Source organism: Geospiza fortis, unplaced genomic scaffold (assembly GCF_000277835.1).
Source record: "Geospiza fortis unplaced genomic scaffold, GeoFor_1.0 scaffold118, whole genome shotgun sequence".
Lineage (NCBI taxonomy): Eukaryota > Metazoa > Chordata > Aves > Passeriformes > Thraupidae > Geospiza > Geospiza fortis.
This window is the reverse complement of record NW_005054380.1, coordinates 707881-727102: the sequence shown is the minus strand read 5'-3', so window position 1 is coordinate 727102 and position 19222 is coordinate 707881. Positions and strand designations below refer to the sequence as shown.

Here is a 19222-nt window from a genome sequence, read left to right as displayed (position 1 = left end):
GAGAGGAGCCGGGTGCTCTCTGAGGTTAATCTGCACTCTGATGCTCCGCGGCTGCAGTTCCTCCCAGCGGAGAGCTGCCACTCATTATCTCGGCAGATCTCGCCAGAGTGCAGCAGTCACACTTCCAAAGCTCCTTCCCCGCTCGTAAACCCTCTGAACATTTTCAAAGGCCCTGCAGCTTGCTGAAGTCCAATTACCAGCCCACTGGCTTTTCTTTCCAATTTCCCTCCTTGCATCCTCTCACTCAGCAGCCTGTTTCATCTCCAAACCGAGTGCTGCTGAGACTCCAGGAAGGAGCAGAGAGCCCTTCAGGCAGGGATTTCTTTTGAGAATGAGCACCCCCTGGCCCCCAGAGCAGTGCGGATGACCCCCAGTGCTTACATCTTGGTTGGACATGTCCCAGTAGGGCCTCTCCCCGAACGACATCACCTCCCACATGACGATGCCGTAGCTCCAGACGTCGCTGGCCGAGGTGAACTTGCGGTAGGCAATGGCCTCCGGTGCTGTCCACCTGACAGGGATCTTGCCCCCCTACAGAAAAAGGAACTTCAGCTGAGAAACATCTCCCTAGGCAGAGGAGGCTGAATGCCCATGAGTCAGGGCTGGGGCCATCCCACACACCCCAAACCATGGGTTCCTGGGGACCCCCACCAAGGAGTGCACCCCAGGTGGCACCTGATGGGACAAGGAGGCAGAAGCCAAAAACAACTGCATGAATGTACATGCATCTTGGTACCTGCCTAAATGGCTTAGCTGAACAAAACAAATGGGTTTATCCAAGGATTTACCCCACTGACTGACACCACCCCACTCCAGCTGCCCTGCAGGACCCAGCACATCAGTGGCCTGTCCCCAGGTCCCTTCCCAGGGAGTCACCAGGTGACAAGGCTAAACACAACTGGGCTAGGTGTCACAGGTGAGGAGCCACAAGCATCCCCATCCCTTGGCCTTCAATGGAAACAAGGTTGAACTAAAAGCATCCTCCACAGATTCATCTAGGCTTCTATAGCTGCCAGAAGGTCCTTCCAGCCTTACTTTTGGAGTAGAAGGCAAAAAGCAAAACACCTTTAAAAGCCAATGGAAAGCACTGGTGTAGGAAAATGCCTTTGACAGAGAGCTCCTCATTTCTCCCAAAGGCTCAAAATCAGGCTCAGCATCTCAAGCCACCTCACCAAGCCAGGACAGGTCCCAGGGCCAAAGGCCATGCCAAGGGCGCAGGGATGTGAGGAGAGGCAGCACACACAGAGGGATTGCTCCCTGGGAAAGCTCCATAAAATAACCACAGAAAAAGCCAAGGGATAAGGAAAACCACAGACACACGGGAATTTTCTGGGGGCAGGACTGCACTGTGAATCGTTTAGCACAATCATTTTCCACAGCCTTTCCGAGGACGCGTCAGCCGCTCTTGAAGGATGAATGGCAAAAAATTTGATTTGAATAACTACAAATGGAGAAATTAACTGCTAGGTTGTTTTTCCTGCCTTTTCCCCAGAGCGAAAAGCCTGCTGTGGGAGGCAGAGTGATGCAATCGCAGGCACAGCATCACTTCCCAGCTGCCGGGGAGATCTATTATGGCCCAAATTAAATAAAAACACAGATGAGATAATCTCTTTTTATCTCTGAAGGTGGGGAAAAGACTAATTCATGCCTCATCTCAGCAGCTACTGCTGGGGTCTTTGAAGGAAAAATAAAAGCTGGGTGTCTGCTCAAAGGCTGCTGCCTGCAGGAAGGGTCTGGGCAGGGAGTGAGGCAGGTCTGGGGGGAACAGGAACATCCCATTGAGCAGGGAAGGGACAGTGAGGGGCTGTAACTGAGCCAAAACATTGAGTCAGCCTTAAAGGCATCTCCCTGGCTTTCCCATCTTGGCAGCTGGAGCCAGCCCTGGCAGTTGGGCACAGCTCAGCAGCCCAAGGAACTGCTTTGGCAGGAGCTGGTGCAGCCTCGTGCCGGAACCCACCTCACACTCCTATTAATCCATTAGATGAGGCCAGCCTGCTGCTCATCCCTGTCCCCTCTGATCATCCTTAACACCCCTCAGGGGCTCACAAGCAGGACAATGGCCACGGTGGGGAGCTGGGGGCCCCCCCTGGGGCAGCCAGGAACAGGGGGAGAAGAGAGCTGCCATTACCTACAATGAGTTAATTAAGGAAGAGAAGGATGTCTGGGGAATGGCAGAGCTCCCGTTAGGCTTGGCTCTTTAATCAAGTTTCCAGCAGGAAAAAGCAGACCAGACCCGGTGCACTGGGGGAAGGGGTGTTAAAACACCATCGCTGTGCTGCCAGGAGTTGCTGTGATCTCCCTGCCTCACCTTCCTGTCTCTCCAGGGACTCCTCTGTGCACCTTTCCTCCACAGAGGAGAGGGAAGAGGCTTATCTGTAAGCTGCAGAAGGCAGAACGGTGCTTAGGGAGGAGGGAGGTGGAAAACTTCTAAAAAGGAGGAAGAGAAAGGAGGGAAAAGAGGATAATTTGTGGAAACTACAGCCAGGACCTCTGGACCATGAGCCTCTGTGGTGGGAACACTCATGAGGTACTCCCACCCATGGCAGACTGTACACCCAGCACCCTTCTCCCAGGTGCAGGACACAGGGAATGCTGGGCAGGAGAACATCCTGCAGGAGGTACCTACCAGGGAGCTGGTGTAGGTGGGGTCAGACGTGTCGTCCTGCAGGTAGCGCGAGAGGCCAAAGTCGGACACTTTGCACACCAGGTTGCTGTTGACCAGGATGTTCCTGGCAGCCAGATCTCGATGCACATAATTCATCTCTGCCAGGTACTTCATCCCAGCAGCAATCCCTCTGAGCATTCCCACCAGCTGGATCACTGTGAACTGGCCATCGTTTTGCTGCGAGCACAAAGAGCAGGCACTGGGGTGAGCATCAGATCCCACAGTGGGACCAGGGACCTCAGGAGGATGCTGCACCTCCCCAGAGGACTCCAGCTGCCCTGCCTGATTACAGACAGGGCTGAGATTTACAAATGGGGCACAAACATCTCATTCCCAAATCCCACAGCCCACATGGCCCCGCCTCGTGGGGCATCACAGCATCACTTCCCAGCTGCCAGGGAGATCCATTATGGCCTAAATTACCCGCAGGAAGGAGTCCAAGGCACCGTTCTCCATGAACTCTGTGATGATCATGACCGGCCGGCTCTTGGTGACCACCCCTTCCAGGCGGATGATGTTGGGGTGGTCAAACTGGCCCATGATGCTGGCCTCGCTCAGGAAATCGCGGCGCTGCTTCTCCGAGTAGCCAGCCTTGAGCGTCTTGATGGCCACGTAGATCTCCCGCTTGCCTGGCAGCTTCAGGCGCCCTTTGTACACCTCTCCAAACTCCCCTGAGAGCACAAGGTGGAAGTTTTTAGATTGGAAATGACCTCCAAGATCACTGAGTTCAGCCTTTGATCAATCAACACCAGAGCTATTACCACGTCCTCCTCCACACTAAACATTGCAAAGAGCAAGGAGTCTTTGCCTAGTGAGAAATGGCAGCCAATTCACACTTCACAACACTCTCCCCTACAAATCTGCCCGCCTGTCCTCTTTAAAAGGGCCAATGTCTGCTGCTGGGGACATGTTTAGGTTTGCAACCTTCTTCAAGGTGACAGAGCCCAACATCGACACAGGCAGCCACCTGTACAAACCCCCACAAGGAGGATTTGCAGGGAAAGTGCATCCACGCTTAAGGACTACGTCAAATATCAGGTGTCAGTGTTGTTAATCTCAGCTGCCTTTCTGCACATCACTTATCTTGGGGTGGGAAATAATTGGGCTGTTTACATTGCTGCTCTCTGATTTAAAATACAGAGAACGCAGGAGGCTTTCACTTCACCAAAGCACAACTTGCCTGTGGAGGGATTATATTTAAGCCATGTTTGCTGCCACTTTGCCTTGATGAGCAGCAAAGGCCAGGTGATACATTGCTGAACTTGATCCCAAACAAACTGACTCATTGCTTCCTCACAGCTTCCCCTCCCTGGCTTCTCACTTTCTCCTCTAAGAGTATGACACAGTTATTTAAAAATGGCAATAAAACAGCACAGATCACACACACACGCATGTGTGTGCATATATACATATGCAGGGGAGTATGGCACAGACTACAGTGAGGTCGAGCTTTTCTTGTTATCTCATGGAAAAGCCACATAGAAAATCCTAAGAGGCCCCGTGGTCAGCCAGCGAATACATTCCTGGAGCCTCTCCCACCTCACAGGAACATTGAAAGCATGAAACAACCTCATGCCCACCCTAACCCACCACAAACCCAGGAAAGCCTCATGTTTCAAGGCTTCATTGGGGCCTTCCAGTTGAAGGACCATGTGTGCTCCCCCACAAAGTTGCTCCAGGTGGGTGCACAACCACACAGGAGCAGCAGAGAGGGCTGGGAAGGATGGGCAGCAGGACACAGAGAGAGACCCACCTGCCCCAATGACTTCTTCAATCTTCACAAAGGACACATCGATCTCCTTGGCGAACTCTCGGACGGCTTCATTAGGGTCCTCGTAGGTGAAGGGGTCAATGTAGATCTTCATCCCTGGAGACCCTTGTCACAGGGAAGACAGGAACAGCAGCAAAAGGGAGAGAATTACAGAAACAGAGTTAATAGAATTATTTGGGTTGGAAGAAGCTCAAAGTTTACTCCAGACCATCCCTCATGAGCAGGGACACCTTCCACTAAACCACTTTGCTCCAAGCCCCATCCAACCCGGCCTTGAACAATGCCAGGTACAGTGGATCCCCACAGTCTCTGGGCACCTGGAAAACCAACAGCAGTTGTACCATGGCCAAGAACTGGAGACCCTTCTGTCCTCACACTCTCCACTAAGTGCCTACTATCACTGTACTCACCTACCCAGACCCTTATCGTCCCCTTCAGGCCACCAATTCACCCAACTCTCCCCTGCTCCTCCTCCTCTCTCATTATCCTTCCTCCTTCTCCTCCATGGCAATGTGAGCAGTTACAGACCTGAACTACAGCGTGCTGGCTTTACAGTGAAGGTTTTACGAGGCTCCACGTGTTAGTGAAGAAATATTTATTTACCCAAAAAGGCCTCTGATGGCTTTGTGGCTGCTACTAAATTGACAGAGTGCAGCAATTATGACCAACAACCGGTGTGGATCTGTGAAATACGGCTTGGCCGGACGCCAGGACACGCGTGCGGTCCTGAGCCCGGGGCAATGTGTGTCACAGGATCTGGCCACGCTGCAGGGACATGCACAAAGTGGGCTCTTGCCCTTTTCCAAGGGGGAAAAAACAAAAACAGGTCCCCAGATTTCCCAAATGGGTTTGCAGATGTCGGGTTTGGACGGCAGGGGCTTACAGAGCTGCCAAGGGCACGGTGAGGACACAGGGCTCAGCTGGACACCCAGGTTATGGTGCCACCCAAAAGGGACCTGCAACAGGCTGTGGTGTCCCTCTGGGGAGGTCAGCTTCCTGTGCCATTTCTCAGCCAAAAAGGGGACTGTGGATGGCATAGCAGCCCCTCAAGGTCATCTCTGGAGGAGACCAGGAGGGACATCACTGCCCAGTCCCCTCCCCAAGGTACTTCACCCTTATAGGGATTAACATCCCTCAGTTACACTGCTCAGGACCTTTCCAAGGCCATGTTCCCATCCCACCAGTGCTTCCCAGAGTCCCTCCAGAGCTAGAATACAGATGGATGCATGGACCACAGCATCACCTCTGCACCAGGAATCTAAATCGGCTCCCAGCTGTAAAATAATTCAGGAGGAAGCATGAAAGCCTCACAGTGGGCACTGCTGGTGCCAAACAGCCACCAAGGGAGAGCTGTGGGGCATTAAGGACTCAGGAAGGACCAGGCAGGAGCATCCTCACCCCCAAAAGGGGCCTTTGGGGCAGAAGTTCTGCACCTCGGAGGCAGGGGAGGCTGCAATGAAGCCATCTGTGCATCTCCCACTTCATAAATCCCTTTATGGCTCTGTCTCATACACTTTAACTGCCCCATAAATTCTTTTACAAGAGCAGCTGATGCTCCAGCCAGGATTACAAAGGGATTTACAGGATCGTAACGGAGACTAGCTCACTGATCAAAATATTGAAAGAACAGAGGAGAAAACAATGCCCAAGTTTCCTCTTCCCTGTCAACACAGGCTGGTTCTCAAACACCCTCTGATGTGTCCATAGGCTCAGTAATCACCAGGATGAGCTCCCCCCTCATCCTTATCCCATCCAAAATGAGGGATTGGGCACCTAAATCCACTCCTCATCTCTCCCAATGGATTGGGCACCTAAACCCACTCCTCATCTCTGCCAACATCAGCTCCCAGCTCATCATGCCCACACCAGCAAAAGCTGCATGAAATTCCAGGTACTGGAGCACACCACCAAAGGCACCCATGGTGAGCTTTGTGCTCTTAAAACCATCCCAAGAATCCGGAAAACTGGATTAGGCCATTTTTCACTACTGCAGACAAGGGCAATTTTTTTATCACCCTTCAAAAGTTGAAGCGCTTTGCACCACAACCCTGACTCCAGCAGCCAACTCCTTCTGGCATCACACTTCCTTGGCAATAAATATCATGGGGACAGAGAAAACCCCTTCCTGTTGAACTGCTGGTGCTTCAACAGGGCGTTTTTTTCTCTTTCCCCAATCTCAAAGCTCCCAGTGAAGCAATGGAAAGGATAAACCACAAAAAATTTCACCTCAAGAGACCCCATCTCACCCCAAAACGCACTTGGAGCATTCTGCCAGCAGCAGGTGATCCCAGGGGGCTGCTGGAGGGATGGCAGAGCTGTGCTGGGAGGCTGTAATTGCTGTGCCACTGAACACATGGTGATTTGTTCCAGAGGATGCTCTCATTACTCCATTAGTTGCTCACCACAAATTTCCCACCTGTTTTGCTCTGCACTGACAGAGTGCCCAGAGGCTCACTAACCTTGACAGGGTATTGCTGGCACCCTGGATTTCTGACACCAGTCATCAGAGCCCCCAGGTTTAGAAACACAGGACAGGCACATGCTGCAATTGCTTCCCTACCTAGATTGAGCATCCTGGATTTTGGGGTGCTTGGAGCCAGCTAGGGATGCATGCGTAGTAGGGAATGCTTCAAAACAGGGGGAAAAGGTGAAAAATCAGTCTGTCTGCAGCCTAATGTGAGTTTATCCATCAGGCATCAAATTAACCTTGCCCTGCCCCCCACAGTGCAGCAACATGGAGAAAAGAGGGAGGAAAAGCACAGGTCTGCCATCACCCAGTGATGTTTGGAAAACAGTTTATTGTTTCCCAGGAGGTTCAGGGCCCCCCAAAGTGCTGCCACCATGCTGGGAGGGTTCAATGTGATGCCAAGAGGGTCTAAAGAGATCCAGTGTGCTTTGCTCTCTTGGCTGGGCTCTCCTGCTTGTCTCCACTCCCTCTTTAGCTCTCTCCAGCCCTCCTGTTCTCAGCCAGGCCAATTGCTCCATCCCCTTTCCTCCCCTCTGCTCACCCATACTGCTCCCTGCCTTCCCCACCCATCCTTCCTCCATCCCTGCATCCCACACCTCTTTCCCCCAGGGAGGCACCCAGGACCAAGATGGTTCTTCCCACAAGCAAATTGCACCTGGGAAGCAACTCTAGGAGAGCAAAAATGGGATTTACATCCCACAGCGATGGGGCATGGAACCAGCAGACACCAGGAAAATCCTGGCCCCCAAAGCTGCTGCTTTGCTGCTTTATTTTCATTTGCAGTGCTGGCTGCTGGAGGGGCACCAGAGCAGACATTACAAATACATCAGGAATTAATTCTGGTGCACAGCTCCACCAGCCACAGAGGTCTCCTAGGAAAAGCTCAGGATCTCCTAATTGTTTGCCAAGGGAATCAGCAGCCCAAAGCCAGTTAAACATTCCCAGTCACTGCCTGCACATCCTTCCCAGAGCAAGGTACAGAACAAGCACCAGCCACACAGCCAGGACAGCAGCAATGCCAGCAACCCCAGCCATGCTCCCAAAATCCAGAATCCCTCTAACAGCTCAGCATCGATCCAGACCCAGGCAGAGCCCATGGCAGGAGATCAGGGGCTCACCTTCCCTCTGAACACCACCTTTCTCCCTTCTTTCCTCCTTTGGGAGTCTTCACAGCATCATCTCCCCATCCCCTGTCATACCCCCAAATCCCTCCTGGTACTCTTCTTTCCCACCCACAGTGCTGCACCACTGCAGCCTGCCCTCCCCACACCCTGACAGACACATGTGGCCATCTCCACTCCCACCCTAAGGTCCTGTCCATCTGCCATGGGGCTCCCACCACCCCCCAGTCCCCCCTGGAAGGGGATGAGTGGGTGCAGGTTTGGGAGCGCCTCCCATCTGCTTTTCCCGCTTTCCCTGCTCACCTCTGCCAGTGCTGTAGTGCTGCAGTTTATCACTGTACACGGCCTCCTTGCTGTAGGCACGCTTCCTGGGAGAACAGGGGAGACAACAGCCAGGATTCAGGCAGCAGCAGCTGCTGGTGGCCCCCAGCCACTCCCCTGCCACCAACACTCCATGAGCAGTGGCATTGTGCTGCTCCCACTGGCCACACGGGTCCCCCATGCCAGCCCTCCCACCCCTAATCTGCACCTTAGCACCTCCCCCTTCCAGGGACACTGATCCCACACTGATCCCACAGGGACCCACCTGCTGCAGACGATGGAAATGGCCACCAGGGAGACGATGAAGACCACCCCAGCTGCTGCAGAGCCCGCGATCAGGGGCAGCTGCTCTCTCAGCTCTGACTTGTAATCGTCTGTGAGGGAAGAGGGACAGGGTCAATCCTCCCTGGCACCTCACAGAGTGAGAGCAGCCCTTGGGAAGGGGCCCCCTCTGCTCCCAAGGTGGTGGGACCAGGGGATCCAGGCAGAGGGTTCAGCTGAGGCAGGGGATGAGCCAGTGCCATGGTGCACTGGTGTATGCTTGATTCATACACCTTTGGCTTAAAGACAGGGGAGAGAAGATTCTGGAAATAACATCAGGCCAATGTGCATGGGCCCAGTCTCCCAAAGGTGCCTTTGTCCATGGCTTTGGCATTTCTCTTTCCTCAATAAATTCATTTATTGAGCAACCTGATCTACCAGAAGGTGTCTCTCCACATGGCAGGGGGCTGGAACAAGATAAACTTTAGGGTCCCTTCCAACCCAAACCTTTTTGAGACTCTATGATTTAAACCTGTTGGCCATTTAGACCAATCTTAATTTGGGGTTTCACAGACACAAAATACCTACAAGTTGTAGGAGAGGAGGAGAACACCATTAATAAGCAAGCCAGCCAGAGAATGCTGTGCCAAGACTTCACCCAGATCAGACATCAGAGAGTTCACACAAATGATATCAAAGTTCATACAATGGTGAATTTTGGGAGTGAGGCTCAGGAGAACCTGGGAACCCTCACCACAGGCCTGCTTGTAGGTTTTAATATCTCAACATTTGCAGAGCCATGGTACCCACAGCATCCTTTCCCCACCAAGCATCTCTTGGAACCTCCTTTGTCTGCTCAGCCACTCCTGCATCCTTCAGCAGCAGGCTGGGGTGAAAGCCAAGGTGGCACCAGGAGGACTGGACATGCCTGGGGGAACACCCAAAAAGCTACAGGCACCCTTCCATGTGTCTCCTCCATTTTTCCTGCCCCATCACTGGTGTGGGTATTCTCAACAGGCAGTATCCAGCAGATCTTACATTCCTGGGGCTTCTGTAGCATTCCAGAAATAAACCTCTCTCCAATGCCCCATATCAAGATCTGCCAGGCTGTGCCAGAAGTCACATGCAAGGGTTAAAATAAAACTCATCCAAAAGAAAGCATTTAGCACCCTTTTATCTGTATTTTCTACTCTGCAGTTAATTACTGGCAACTAGATTTATCTCTTGCATGCTGCTTAAATCCTGAGAAATTCTCATCTAACAATCAATTATTATTTAATAAGCTACACAATCCATTCTTATTAAATTTCAATTAATTGCTTATTTGAGGCAGGATTTTTCTTCTCGCTTCTCTAATCCTGAATATTTGAGGCATCGGAGGGGGGTTTATTACCATTTCCTTCCCTTTGGTCACCCAGCATGGTTTTCCTCTTCCCACCCCAGCTGGCACTCGACATGAATGCATGCTTGGGGTGACCCCTTTTAGTAAAGAAGAAAAGCTTTAGGGAAGAAGAAAAGCTTTAGGGAAGACAGGCAGCGAGGCTGGGAGCCATGGGTATCACCTAAGCAGAGAAGGAACCACACCAGCAGCAACAGGAATGGGAACAGGCTCTCAGCTGCCTTAGGGGTAGGAGAATGTAGTTTTGGTTCACCAATTTAAGATTTCCCCAATTTTAAAATTTCCCTAAATTCACTAATTTCACTTCCCTGAATTTCCTCCCATTCCAAACCATGACACAGGACCTGCTTCACTCACCAACTTCTGGATAAGTCCTGAAGCTGGGATTAATGGAAAACACTCCCATGAGTTAGCAGCTTCTAAACGAAGCCAGTGTTTGTGGGTGGGGGAAAGGCTGGGGCCAGAAGAAGCCATGAAGGTCATGAGCTGGCCCAACACACTCCTCTGGCAAGGGGTCTGACCATCCCAGCTTTGCCCTGATGGCTCAGAGGGACTCCAGGTATCCCAGAGCCTTCCTCCAAGGTTCTACAACCCTCCTCCCACCCCATCACACCATGCCAGACTCACAGCTGGCGCCAGGGGCTTCTGTCCCCACAGCTCAAGGCAGCAGAGACAGAAATAAATAGCAGGGGAAGACCTGGAGCTGGGAGATTGAGAGTGGATCGCTCCTCCCGCCAGCGGTTAACGTGACACTGCCATAAATCACCCGGCTCCTGCCACGCTGCCTGCTGGGACAGAGCTCTGTGTACACAACACCCTGAATCCCATCAGAGCACATGGAGACACCACGGTGCTGCTGGGACAGAGCTTTGTGCACACAAGCTCCTTGAGTCCCATCACAGCATGAGGCTGGAGAACCCCACGCCTCTGGGACAGAGCTTTGTGCACACAAGCTCCTTGAATCCCATCAGAGCATGAGGCTGGAGCATCTCCACACCGCTGGGACAGAGCTTTGTGCACACAAGCTCCTTGAGTCCCATCAGAGCACATGGAGACACTGCCGTGCTGCTGGGACAGAGCTTTGTGCACACAAGCTCCTTGAATCCCAGCAGAGCATGAAGCTGGAGCACCCCACCCCACCGTGGCAGCCGCACTCACCATCGGTGAGGGTCTGGAAGCACATCTTGCCGCTGTACTTGCCGTAGCCGGCCACGGTGCGGGCACGCACCTGCACCACGTAGACCATGCCGGGCCGCAGCCCCTCCAGCCGCGCCGTGTTCGTCTGGCTGCGCGCCATGGATGAGTTGTACTCGTTGTGGTCCTGCAGACACCCAGAGAGAGCCACCCTCAGTGGGACAGGGACAGCGGGAATGCAGCCCAGCTGTCCCTGCTGAGGGCAGGGATGGGGTTTGGCTGCAGGGGGATAAGGGAGAGGCTCTGGTTCTGTGTCAGACGTGTCCCTGACCCAGAGGATCCCATAGGAAAGGCTGGGAGAACTGGGATTGTTCAGCCTGCAGAAGGCTTTGGGGTGACCTAATTGTGGCCTTCCAGTACCTGAAGGGAGCTGCAAGAAGGAAAGGGATGGACTATTTATAAGGACCTGGAGTGACAGGACAAGGGGGAATGGCTTCCCACTGACACAGAGTACATTTAGGTTGGATATTCAGAACAGATTCTCCCTGTGAGGGTGCTGAGGCCCTGAAACAGGTTGCCCAGAGAAGCTGTGGCTGCCCCTGGATCCCTGGGAGGGTCCAAAAACAGGTTGGACAGGGCTCGGAGCAACCTGGGCTAGTGGAAGATGTCCCTGCCCATGGCAAGGGGCGGAACAAAATGAGGTTCAAAGTCCCTTCAACCCAGGACATTCTATGATTCTATGAAACAGGACCCACAAGGAACTGGGGAGGCCCCTGCAGCACATGCTTCCCAGGCAGCCCCCTGGTCCCAACCAGAGCAGGGAGCATGGAGTAGCAGAGGGAAACAATAAGATCATCCAGAGCAAAAATAATTTATGAACAACAGATTCCTCCTCTTGAAATGACTGACGTCCTTGTGCATTTCAGAAACATCCCACAGTTATGGAAACCTCATGTCCCTGCCCACAACATGGGGGCTGGAACTGAACGATCTTTAAGGTCTCTTCCAACCGAAACCATTCTGTGATTCCCCTAAACACCATAATGTGCCCTCTGAGACCCTGCTCAAGCAGGTTCAAGGGCAACTCTCTGCTGAGATCCCCAGCCCCTGCAGTCCTGCTCTGCTGGCACAGGTCCTTGGCCTAGACCTACTGTCATTTTTTACCACATTCCCCAGTGCTTTGCTGGTAAGAGGCTGCTGGTGAGATCATCTAATTATTCATACTTAGAGGAATTCATTAGAGCTGGCGAGACACAGGAGAGATGGAACAGCTTGGGCTGGGCACGGTTCATCGCAGGGGTTGGAAGCGTGTCCCCTGCAGGACAGGACAGCTGCCAGGGACAGGACCAGTGGCAGGCAGTGACCCGGGGCAGGGACAACCTCCATAACCTTCTCTGGTCCTCTGCAACCCCCTCCTCTCCTCCTGATGCCATCCCCATGATTCAGGTTCATCCTAGCAAACACCAGAGCCAAGGCAGCCACGGGCTCTGATGTGCTGGACAAATGCTGCCATGGGGAAGGAATGGCTCATGTCAGACAGGGCTCTGAGCAACCCAACCTAGTGAGAGGTGTCCTATGGCAAGAGGGTGGAACTAGCTGAGCTTCAAGGTCCTTTCCAACTCAAGTTGCTGTGTGAGTCTGATTCTGTGATTGTGTGCAGTCACAACTCACTCCCACCTTCTGCAGGCAGCTCGGGTGACTTGCTGCCTGTCCTGCCTGCCCATTCCCAGCAGAGCCTGTCTCAGAGCCCATTGCTGTTGCCTCTGCCCCCAAGCCCCAGCCCAGCCCCACAGGGCTCCCCCAGGCTCACCGGGGCCGGCCTGGAGCCCACGGTGCTGCCCACGTCGGGCGTGCAGATGCGGCTCAGCTTCTCGTAGTAGCGGATCTCGTAGTCCAGGATGATCCCGTTGGGCTGCTCAGGCTGGGGCCAGGACAGAGTGATGCTCCTCATGGTGGCACTCACCTGGTGCATGATGGGCACAGTGGAGGGGGCTGCCAAGGAAGAGGAGAGTGAGGGAAAATTAATGGAGAGGGGTAGGAAAGATGGCCTTGAGAGGGGGGAAATCCCCACGGCATTCCAGATCTCCCATGCCTGTGGTTGGCTTCCCCATGGGACCAGCTCACTCATTAGCAGTGAGAAGACTGGCATCTTAGCAGCTTTACATGGAAGCAGAGCAGCAAGTCACTGAGGGAATTGTGCTATTTAAACCAACTGCTCCTTTTAATTAGGGGCTTGGAAATCCTTGGTGTTCCTTCTCCCTGGGAGTGCTTGCTCCAAGGATGTCTCCCATGGTGGGAGAGACACAGCAAAGCTCTCCCCAGTGGGGCAAACAAAGGTTTGGTGACAGGGTCCAGCTGTGTGTGACATCTTTTGCTGTAACAGCCTTTTGCTGGGAGCCAGCACTCAGCACCCAGGGAGCTGTGCCACAACTGCCACCCCCTGTGCTCTCAGAAATGGGATGTGGGAGCAAAAATCTGCCCACCCTGAGGACAGTGACAGGGAACCAGGCCAGGGACACCCAGCCCAGCTTTGGCTCCAGAGAAGCTGCTGGGGCTGCTCTTAGGGGCTCTCAGGGGATGCTCATCCTCAGCACCCAAATGTGCTTCTCCCAGTAAAACAGCAACACTGTCCTTCCACCATTAGGGACAATGAGCCACTGAATCAGTCAGGAGACCCTTTTCCAAATGTTTTGTTCCCTCCAAGCTGCGCTTATAAAGGGCAGAGCCCAATACAGCCCTAATCCTGAACTTAATCCTTACTTTTCCAAAAGAAAAGTATCCAAGTCTGTCCACACCCAAAGGGGCACTGGCAAGTCCTGTCCACAGAGTCAGTTCCCAGTCCAGCCATGTCTGCCCTCCTCCTCCCCCTCACCATGCCTACAGTGCTGGGCAGGGAAAATGCCTCCCCTGTGTGAATCCAAGGAACACCTGAACCCAGCACAACCAGCCTGGGGCACGGCATCATGCCATGGAGGGAATCTGGGGGTGGCAGGAGCCCTGTTTCTCACAGTTCCAATGGAAGACGTGGATAGTTCAGCACTGCCTTTGTTTACCCAAAATACTTAATCCTATATTATCTTTTTAATCTCTCCACATCTGCTCCAGGAATATGCTCATGGGCTGAAATTAAGCACTCTGATGATTGCTGTTTCATTAACTCCCATTAGTTTGGATGGGGCTGGGGAAATGGTTGGGAAAATCCTCTGCAAAGCCAAAGAGATTTTAGAGGGAGAGCACCAACACCGTGGATACCCCTGGTGAATTTCCATCAGGTTACCCCACAGCCCAGCATTTTCATGTTTGCAATCAGTCTTTGCAAGACAAACAGGGACCACTGGGGTACAGACAGACAGATGAGGGTGACCTGGCTGCTCCTAGCTCCCCGTGGTGGGAGAAGAGCTAAGAAACACCCTAAAAATCCACTCCAGAAACAAAAAGGCCTGGAAACAAGAGGCAGGTTTGGCTGGAACTGTAGATTTGTATTCCCTGGAGCCAGGAGACTGAAATATTTACACTGAAGTATTTACACCAGGTTTCTCCATTGTGCTATCCAGAGGGAGCAGGATGGCGAAGGCTGCCTGCCCTGGCACCGAGCAAGAATTCCCAATCCCTTTTTAAACCCAAAGCACATGGATTTCCATCCCCTCTGATCCTCAGGGCAGCCCAGGACCAGTTGCCCCCTTGCCATCTGCACACCCACTCCCCCAGCATCCCTGTTTGACCCAGAGCTGCTCATTCATCTCCTGATGCCTGACTGGGGACAGGAAAGGGAGCAGGGGAGCCTGGAAAAGGAGACAAGAAGAAAATAATGGGAGAGGGACATGCCAGAGGAGACAGAGCCTGGACTCAGCCCCAGGATGCTGCTCCCTCTGTGCTGTAACACAGTCAGACTGTGTTTCAAGGCTGGATTCACCCCATCTCCCTTCTCCCAACTGGAAAAATGGTGATGCCATTTCATCCCCAAGCAATCTAGAAGGGGATAAAAGCAGGTATCAGATAACCCTCCCACCCTGCCCAGGGCACAGGCAACCCTTCCCTATCTCCATTCCTCTTCCTCCCTCTTCTCCTGGCCATTCTCCCCACTCAGGGCCGGGGGCACCACAGCCATCACACACACCCTGGGAGCTTTTCCTTTTGGACACAGAGCTGGCAGCCAGCACAGGGACAGCCAAACTCCCCCGGCACCGCCGAGACTCACCGGCCTGGTTGGTGGTGATGTTGACAGAGACGTGCTGCTGAGGGAAGGGGCTCTTGCTGGACACGCCATTGACAGCCTGGATCTCGAAGGTGTAGGGGGTGTGAGCCCAGAGGTTGCTGATGAAGACGCGTGTGTCGGTGAGGCCCAGCTGGCGGGGCACGAAGTCCACGTTGTCGTCGCAGCGGGAGCAGGCGCGCCGGTCCGAGCGGCACTTCTTGCACACGATGTTGTAGGTGACGTCGTCCCGGCCGCCCGTCTCCCGCGGCGGGTGCCACTCCAGGATGATGGACGTCTCGTTGACGATGGAGATGACGTTGCGGGGGCCGGATGGGACACCTGTGGGGAAGGAGAGGCACTGAGACGGGTCCTTGGCCTCCCACGGAGGCTCCAGCACAGGAAGGACACCCCAAGGCTCTGCAGTACCCACACCTCCTCTCTCAGGAGGGATTTGTGTCCACAGCTTGGCTTAGCTCAGGATCAACTTCCCACATTGGCAACACCAACCACCTGCACTGCAAACAAGTTTCCCAGATGGAGACAACAACTCCTGTGGTATTTTCGGGGTCCCCTGTCGTGGGGAGGAAAGATGAATCTGACTCCATGCTCTTAGAAGGCTAATTTATTATTTTATGATATTATATTAAAACTATACTAAAGAATAGAGAAAGGATACTCACAGAAGGCTTAACAAGATACTAATGAAAAACCTGTGACTCCTTCCAGAGTCCTGACACATCTGGACCTTGATTGGTCATTAAATTAAAACAATTCACAGGAAACAAATCAAACAATGACCAGTTGGTAAACAATGTCCAAACCACATTCCAAAGCAGCAAAACACAGGAGAAGCGGATCAGATAATTATTGTTTTCATTTTTCTCTGAGGTTTCTCAGCTTCCCAGGAGAAGAAATCCTGGCAAAGGGATTTTTCAGAAAATATGATGGCAACAAACTCCCATGCCACAAACTCACTTAAGCCTCCAAAAAACCTCCGTGTGGAATGCACACAGATCCATCCATGAAGTTGGACTCATTTTAATCCCACCAGGAGATGCTGAGATAACTGCAGTGCTCACATGGAGAAGCACCTCGAGCAGATTATCCCAGCAAGAGAAAAATCACTTAGCCAGCACCATGGAGAACCAGAGAAGCAGCAGGAGAAGAGAGAGTCAAAAATGGAAAGTGGTTATTAAGGGTTCAACATCTCAAGTTGGAAACCAGGGAATTTCCCAGCATAGAGGAAAGCCAGCACCACTCCATGGTTTGCAAGCAGCTCCCATGTTGGACAAGAGATGAAAACTGCATTGATCAAAGCTGCCAGGAGCCATTGCAAATGCTCCAGAGGATGGGAATTGAATGTGGCTCCGATTGCAAGCGCTGCTGGATCAGGGCTGCAGTCCCCTCAGGAGGCAGCCAGGAGAGCAGCACTAAGGTACAAACACATGACTGCACAGACCCAGGGAAGGATCTGGGGTCAGCCAGGACAGCCCCACAGCCAAAACCACAAAACTCAGCTGCTTGGTTATATTAAATAAGGGAAGCAAGGAATTCTTGATGATGACTGGGCTGGGGGCTGTACTTTCAAGAAAGAAAAAGGACTTTGCCATGATACAGGGAGCAATAAAAATGATGGAGGACTTGACCTGCAAGGAAGGGTTAAGAGAGAGAAGCACACTCTGTCTTGGGGAAACCCATCCCATGGGAGCCCTCCTCATGTGTGTGTATGTGTGCCAGGGAACATCGTTAGGGCTGTGGATAAATCAGCCCTGTTGAGTGGCCAGGGATGGGCTGGACAGGGACAGATTCATCAGCACCATGCTGACGTGGCTGGTGGGATGGAGAGGTCATTCTGCATGGAGACACTCTGGGAGCCTCTCTAAGCTGCTGCCGTGGATAATGCAGGTGAAAGATTTTGTTGAAATGCCCAGAGAAATGACAGCTTTAAAAAAAATTAAGATAATAATATTCCATTCCCTTTAACCGTTTTCCTCTTTAGGAGTCAAAGTGTGTGGCATGGAGCAGCCAGCAGTGCAGCATCCTCGGTGGCAAGGGCTTTCCTGTACCTGAGGCACCACAGCATTGCCAGGCTGCCCCATGGTGGAGATGTCACAGAGAGTTATAGGAGGGTTGTAGGGGCCACAGCACGGACAGAGGAGAGAGAAGGACCTTGATTCCCCAGGGGAACAAGACTGCAGGACTCACAAAGGCTCAAACAGGATCAATATGAGTGAGTTACCCCCAAAAATCTGCAACCTGCCTCACAAGCCTTAATCCAAATCCTCCCTCCATACCTTAAGCTGTTAATATCTTTTCAAGAAAAAGGAAAAAATCCGTATTTCTTCCCCTTCCCAGCAGCAAAATGCTGCCTCCCCAGATTCCTCCCACTTTATTTGCAGCCCCTTCCCCTCCTCTGCAGGGGCCCAGGAACTGCAGGGATCACCCTTGGAAGGGTTCCAGTCCAGGGCACAGCCAGCAGCTCCACAATGTTATGTACTGACACAGAGAAACTTTGTGGGTGAACAGATGGCACCTCAGATTGGAGCACTACAAAATCAAGCACTGACGAGAAGAAATAAAAATCAGCAAAGAGACTTTTCTTCCTGTATTCCTATAGCACAGCAGTGTTGTAAATCAGTTATGTAACGAGGCATAATAAAGATCTGTAGATTATCTGTAGTTGTGCAACCTGCTGAATACCTGTATGAGAGCTCAGGTGATCCAGCAAAACACACAAATCCTTTCCTCGTTTCCTTGATGTGTGCTTTGGGCACTTCCCAGCATGGAGGTTCTGGAGCATCCGTGTGCTAAAGCTCCACAACAGGCTGGTTCAAGGGCCTGGAGTGTATCTGGGTGGGATTGAGGCCTGAGTTTCCAGCAGGCTGAAGAGGACAGCAGCTCTTTCCCCTCTCCTGGGCTCTTTTCCCACCAAAAGACAGCCTTGAGGACACTGCTGCCGTGCCAGGCAGCTCGGGCAGGCAGCCGAGCAGCGGCGCATCGCTGAATACCAATGCTTAATGCAGCCTTCCCCCTATTAAAAAATACTCCATCTGCAAGACTATGAACAAGACAGCCAGAGCAGATAACTTTAAATCCTCATTTATCCTGGGGACTATCTCCCTGCCATCACCACCGCTGCCTGGCTGATGTATAAATCCCAGAGGCTGCCAGTAAGGTGGGATGTGGAGCCACCCCATCCTCCCCCTTGCCCACCCAGCCATGCTCTTCCTCCCATCCACAGCAGGACAGGGGGGAGAAAATAAAACAAACTCTGCATGGATTGAGACTTCATCCCTGCTGCTGCCCCAAGAGGGAGGGGAGTGTTGGGAAGGATGAAAGTTTGACAAGAAAGTCTCGCAGATATGGATGCTTAGCCAAAAGATTTTTAAATGTAGAGTCTGATGAAGGAATAGAGATGGAAGCAAGTTTTGATATAGAAGAAAAGAATTGCTGAGCCAGTCTTACTGGCCAACCAAGGAGGGAAAGGGTGTGTTAGTTAGAAGGGGTTTTTATGACTTAGAGCAAAGGATAAACCCACCTCAAACAAGCTGTTTTTACCAAGCAGAAAGACAGCACAGGCAAACAAGTCAGCAAAGTTGCAAGTAGAAAAAAGGTTTCAGAATTTTCCACTGCAAGAAAACTGAAAACCAACTTCTAGCTTAAACTGTAATGTACTAACTTTTAGTGATTGGAGAATAGTAACATGAATATGGTAATTAGAGTAGTTATGATAGGCTATAGGTAATAGTTCAGGTATAGATTGGTTCTACTAAGATGCTAAGCAAAGAAAAGTCTATAATGCAATGTAACCAAAACCAAAGGGTCTCCAGGCCTGCCTGCAGCTGGAGCTGACAGCTGTGGGCACCGGCTCTGTTTCCCACGACCCTG

General features: G+C 52.3%; 1 protein-coding gene across 1 annotated transcript in view; it reads right to left on the bottom strand.

Annotated features, from left to right (window-relative positions):
- EPHB1 (EPH receptor B1) overlaps positions 1 to 19222 on the bottom strand; it is a 44874-nt gene that overhangs the window by 2312 nt on the left and 23340 nt on the right. Inside the window, exons 4-13 of the mRNA XM_031060306.1 lie at positions 17629 to 17644; positions 15338 to 15804; positions 12950 to 13131; positions 11164 to 11326; positions 8611 to 8719; positions 8328 to 8392; positions 4419 to 4541; positions 3089 to 3336; positions 2627 to 2842; positions 371 to 531 (exon numbers count right to left, since the gene is read on the bottom strand). Coding sequence (XP_030916166.1) covers positions 371 to 531; positions 2627 to 2842; positions 3089 to 3336; positions 4419 to 4541; positions 8328 to 8392; positions 8611 to 8719; positions 11164 to 11326; positions 12950 to 13131; positions 15338 to 15804; positions 17629 to 17644 — 1750 coding nt within the window. The remainder of the gene's footprint in view (positions 1 to 370; positions 532 to 2626; positions 2843 to 3088; positions 3337 to 4418; positions 4542 to 8327; positions 8393 to 8610; positions 8720 to 11163; positions 11327 to 12949; positions 13132 to 15337; positions 15805 to 17628; positions 17645 to 19222) is intronic.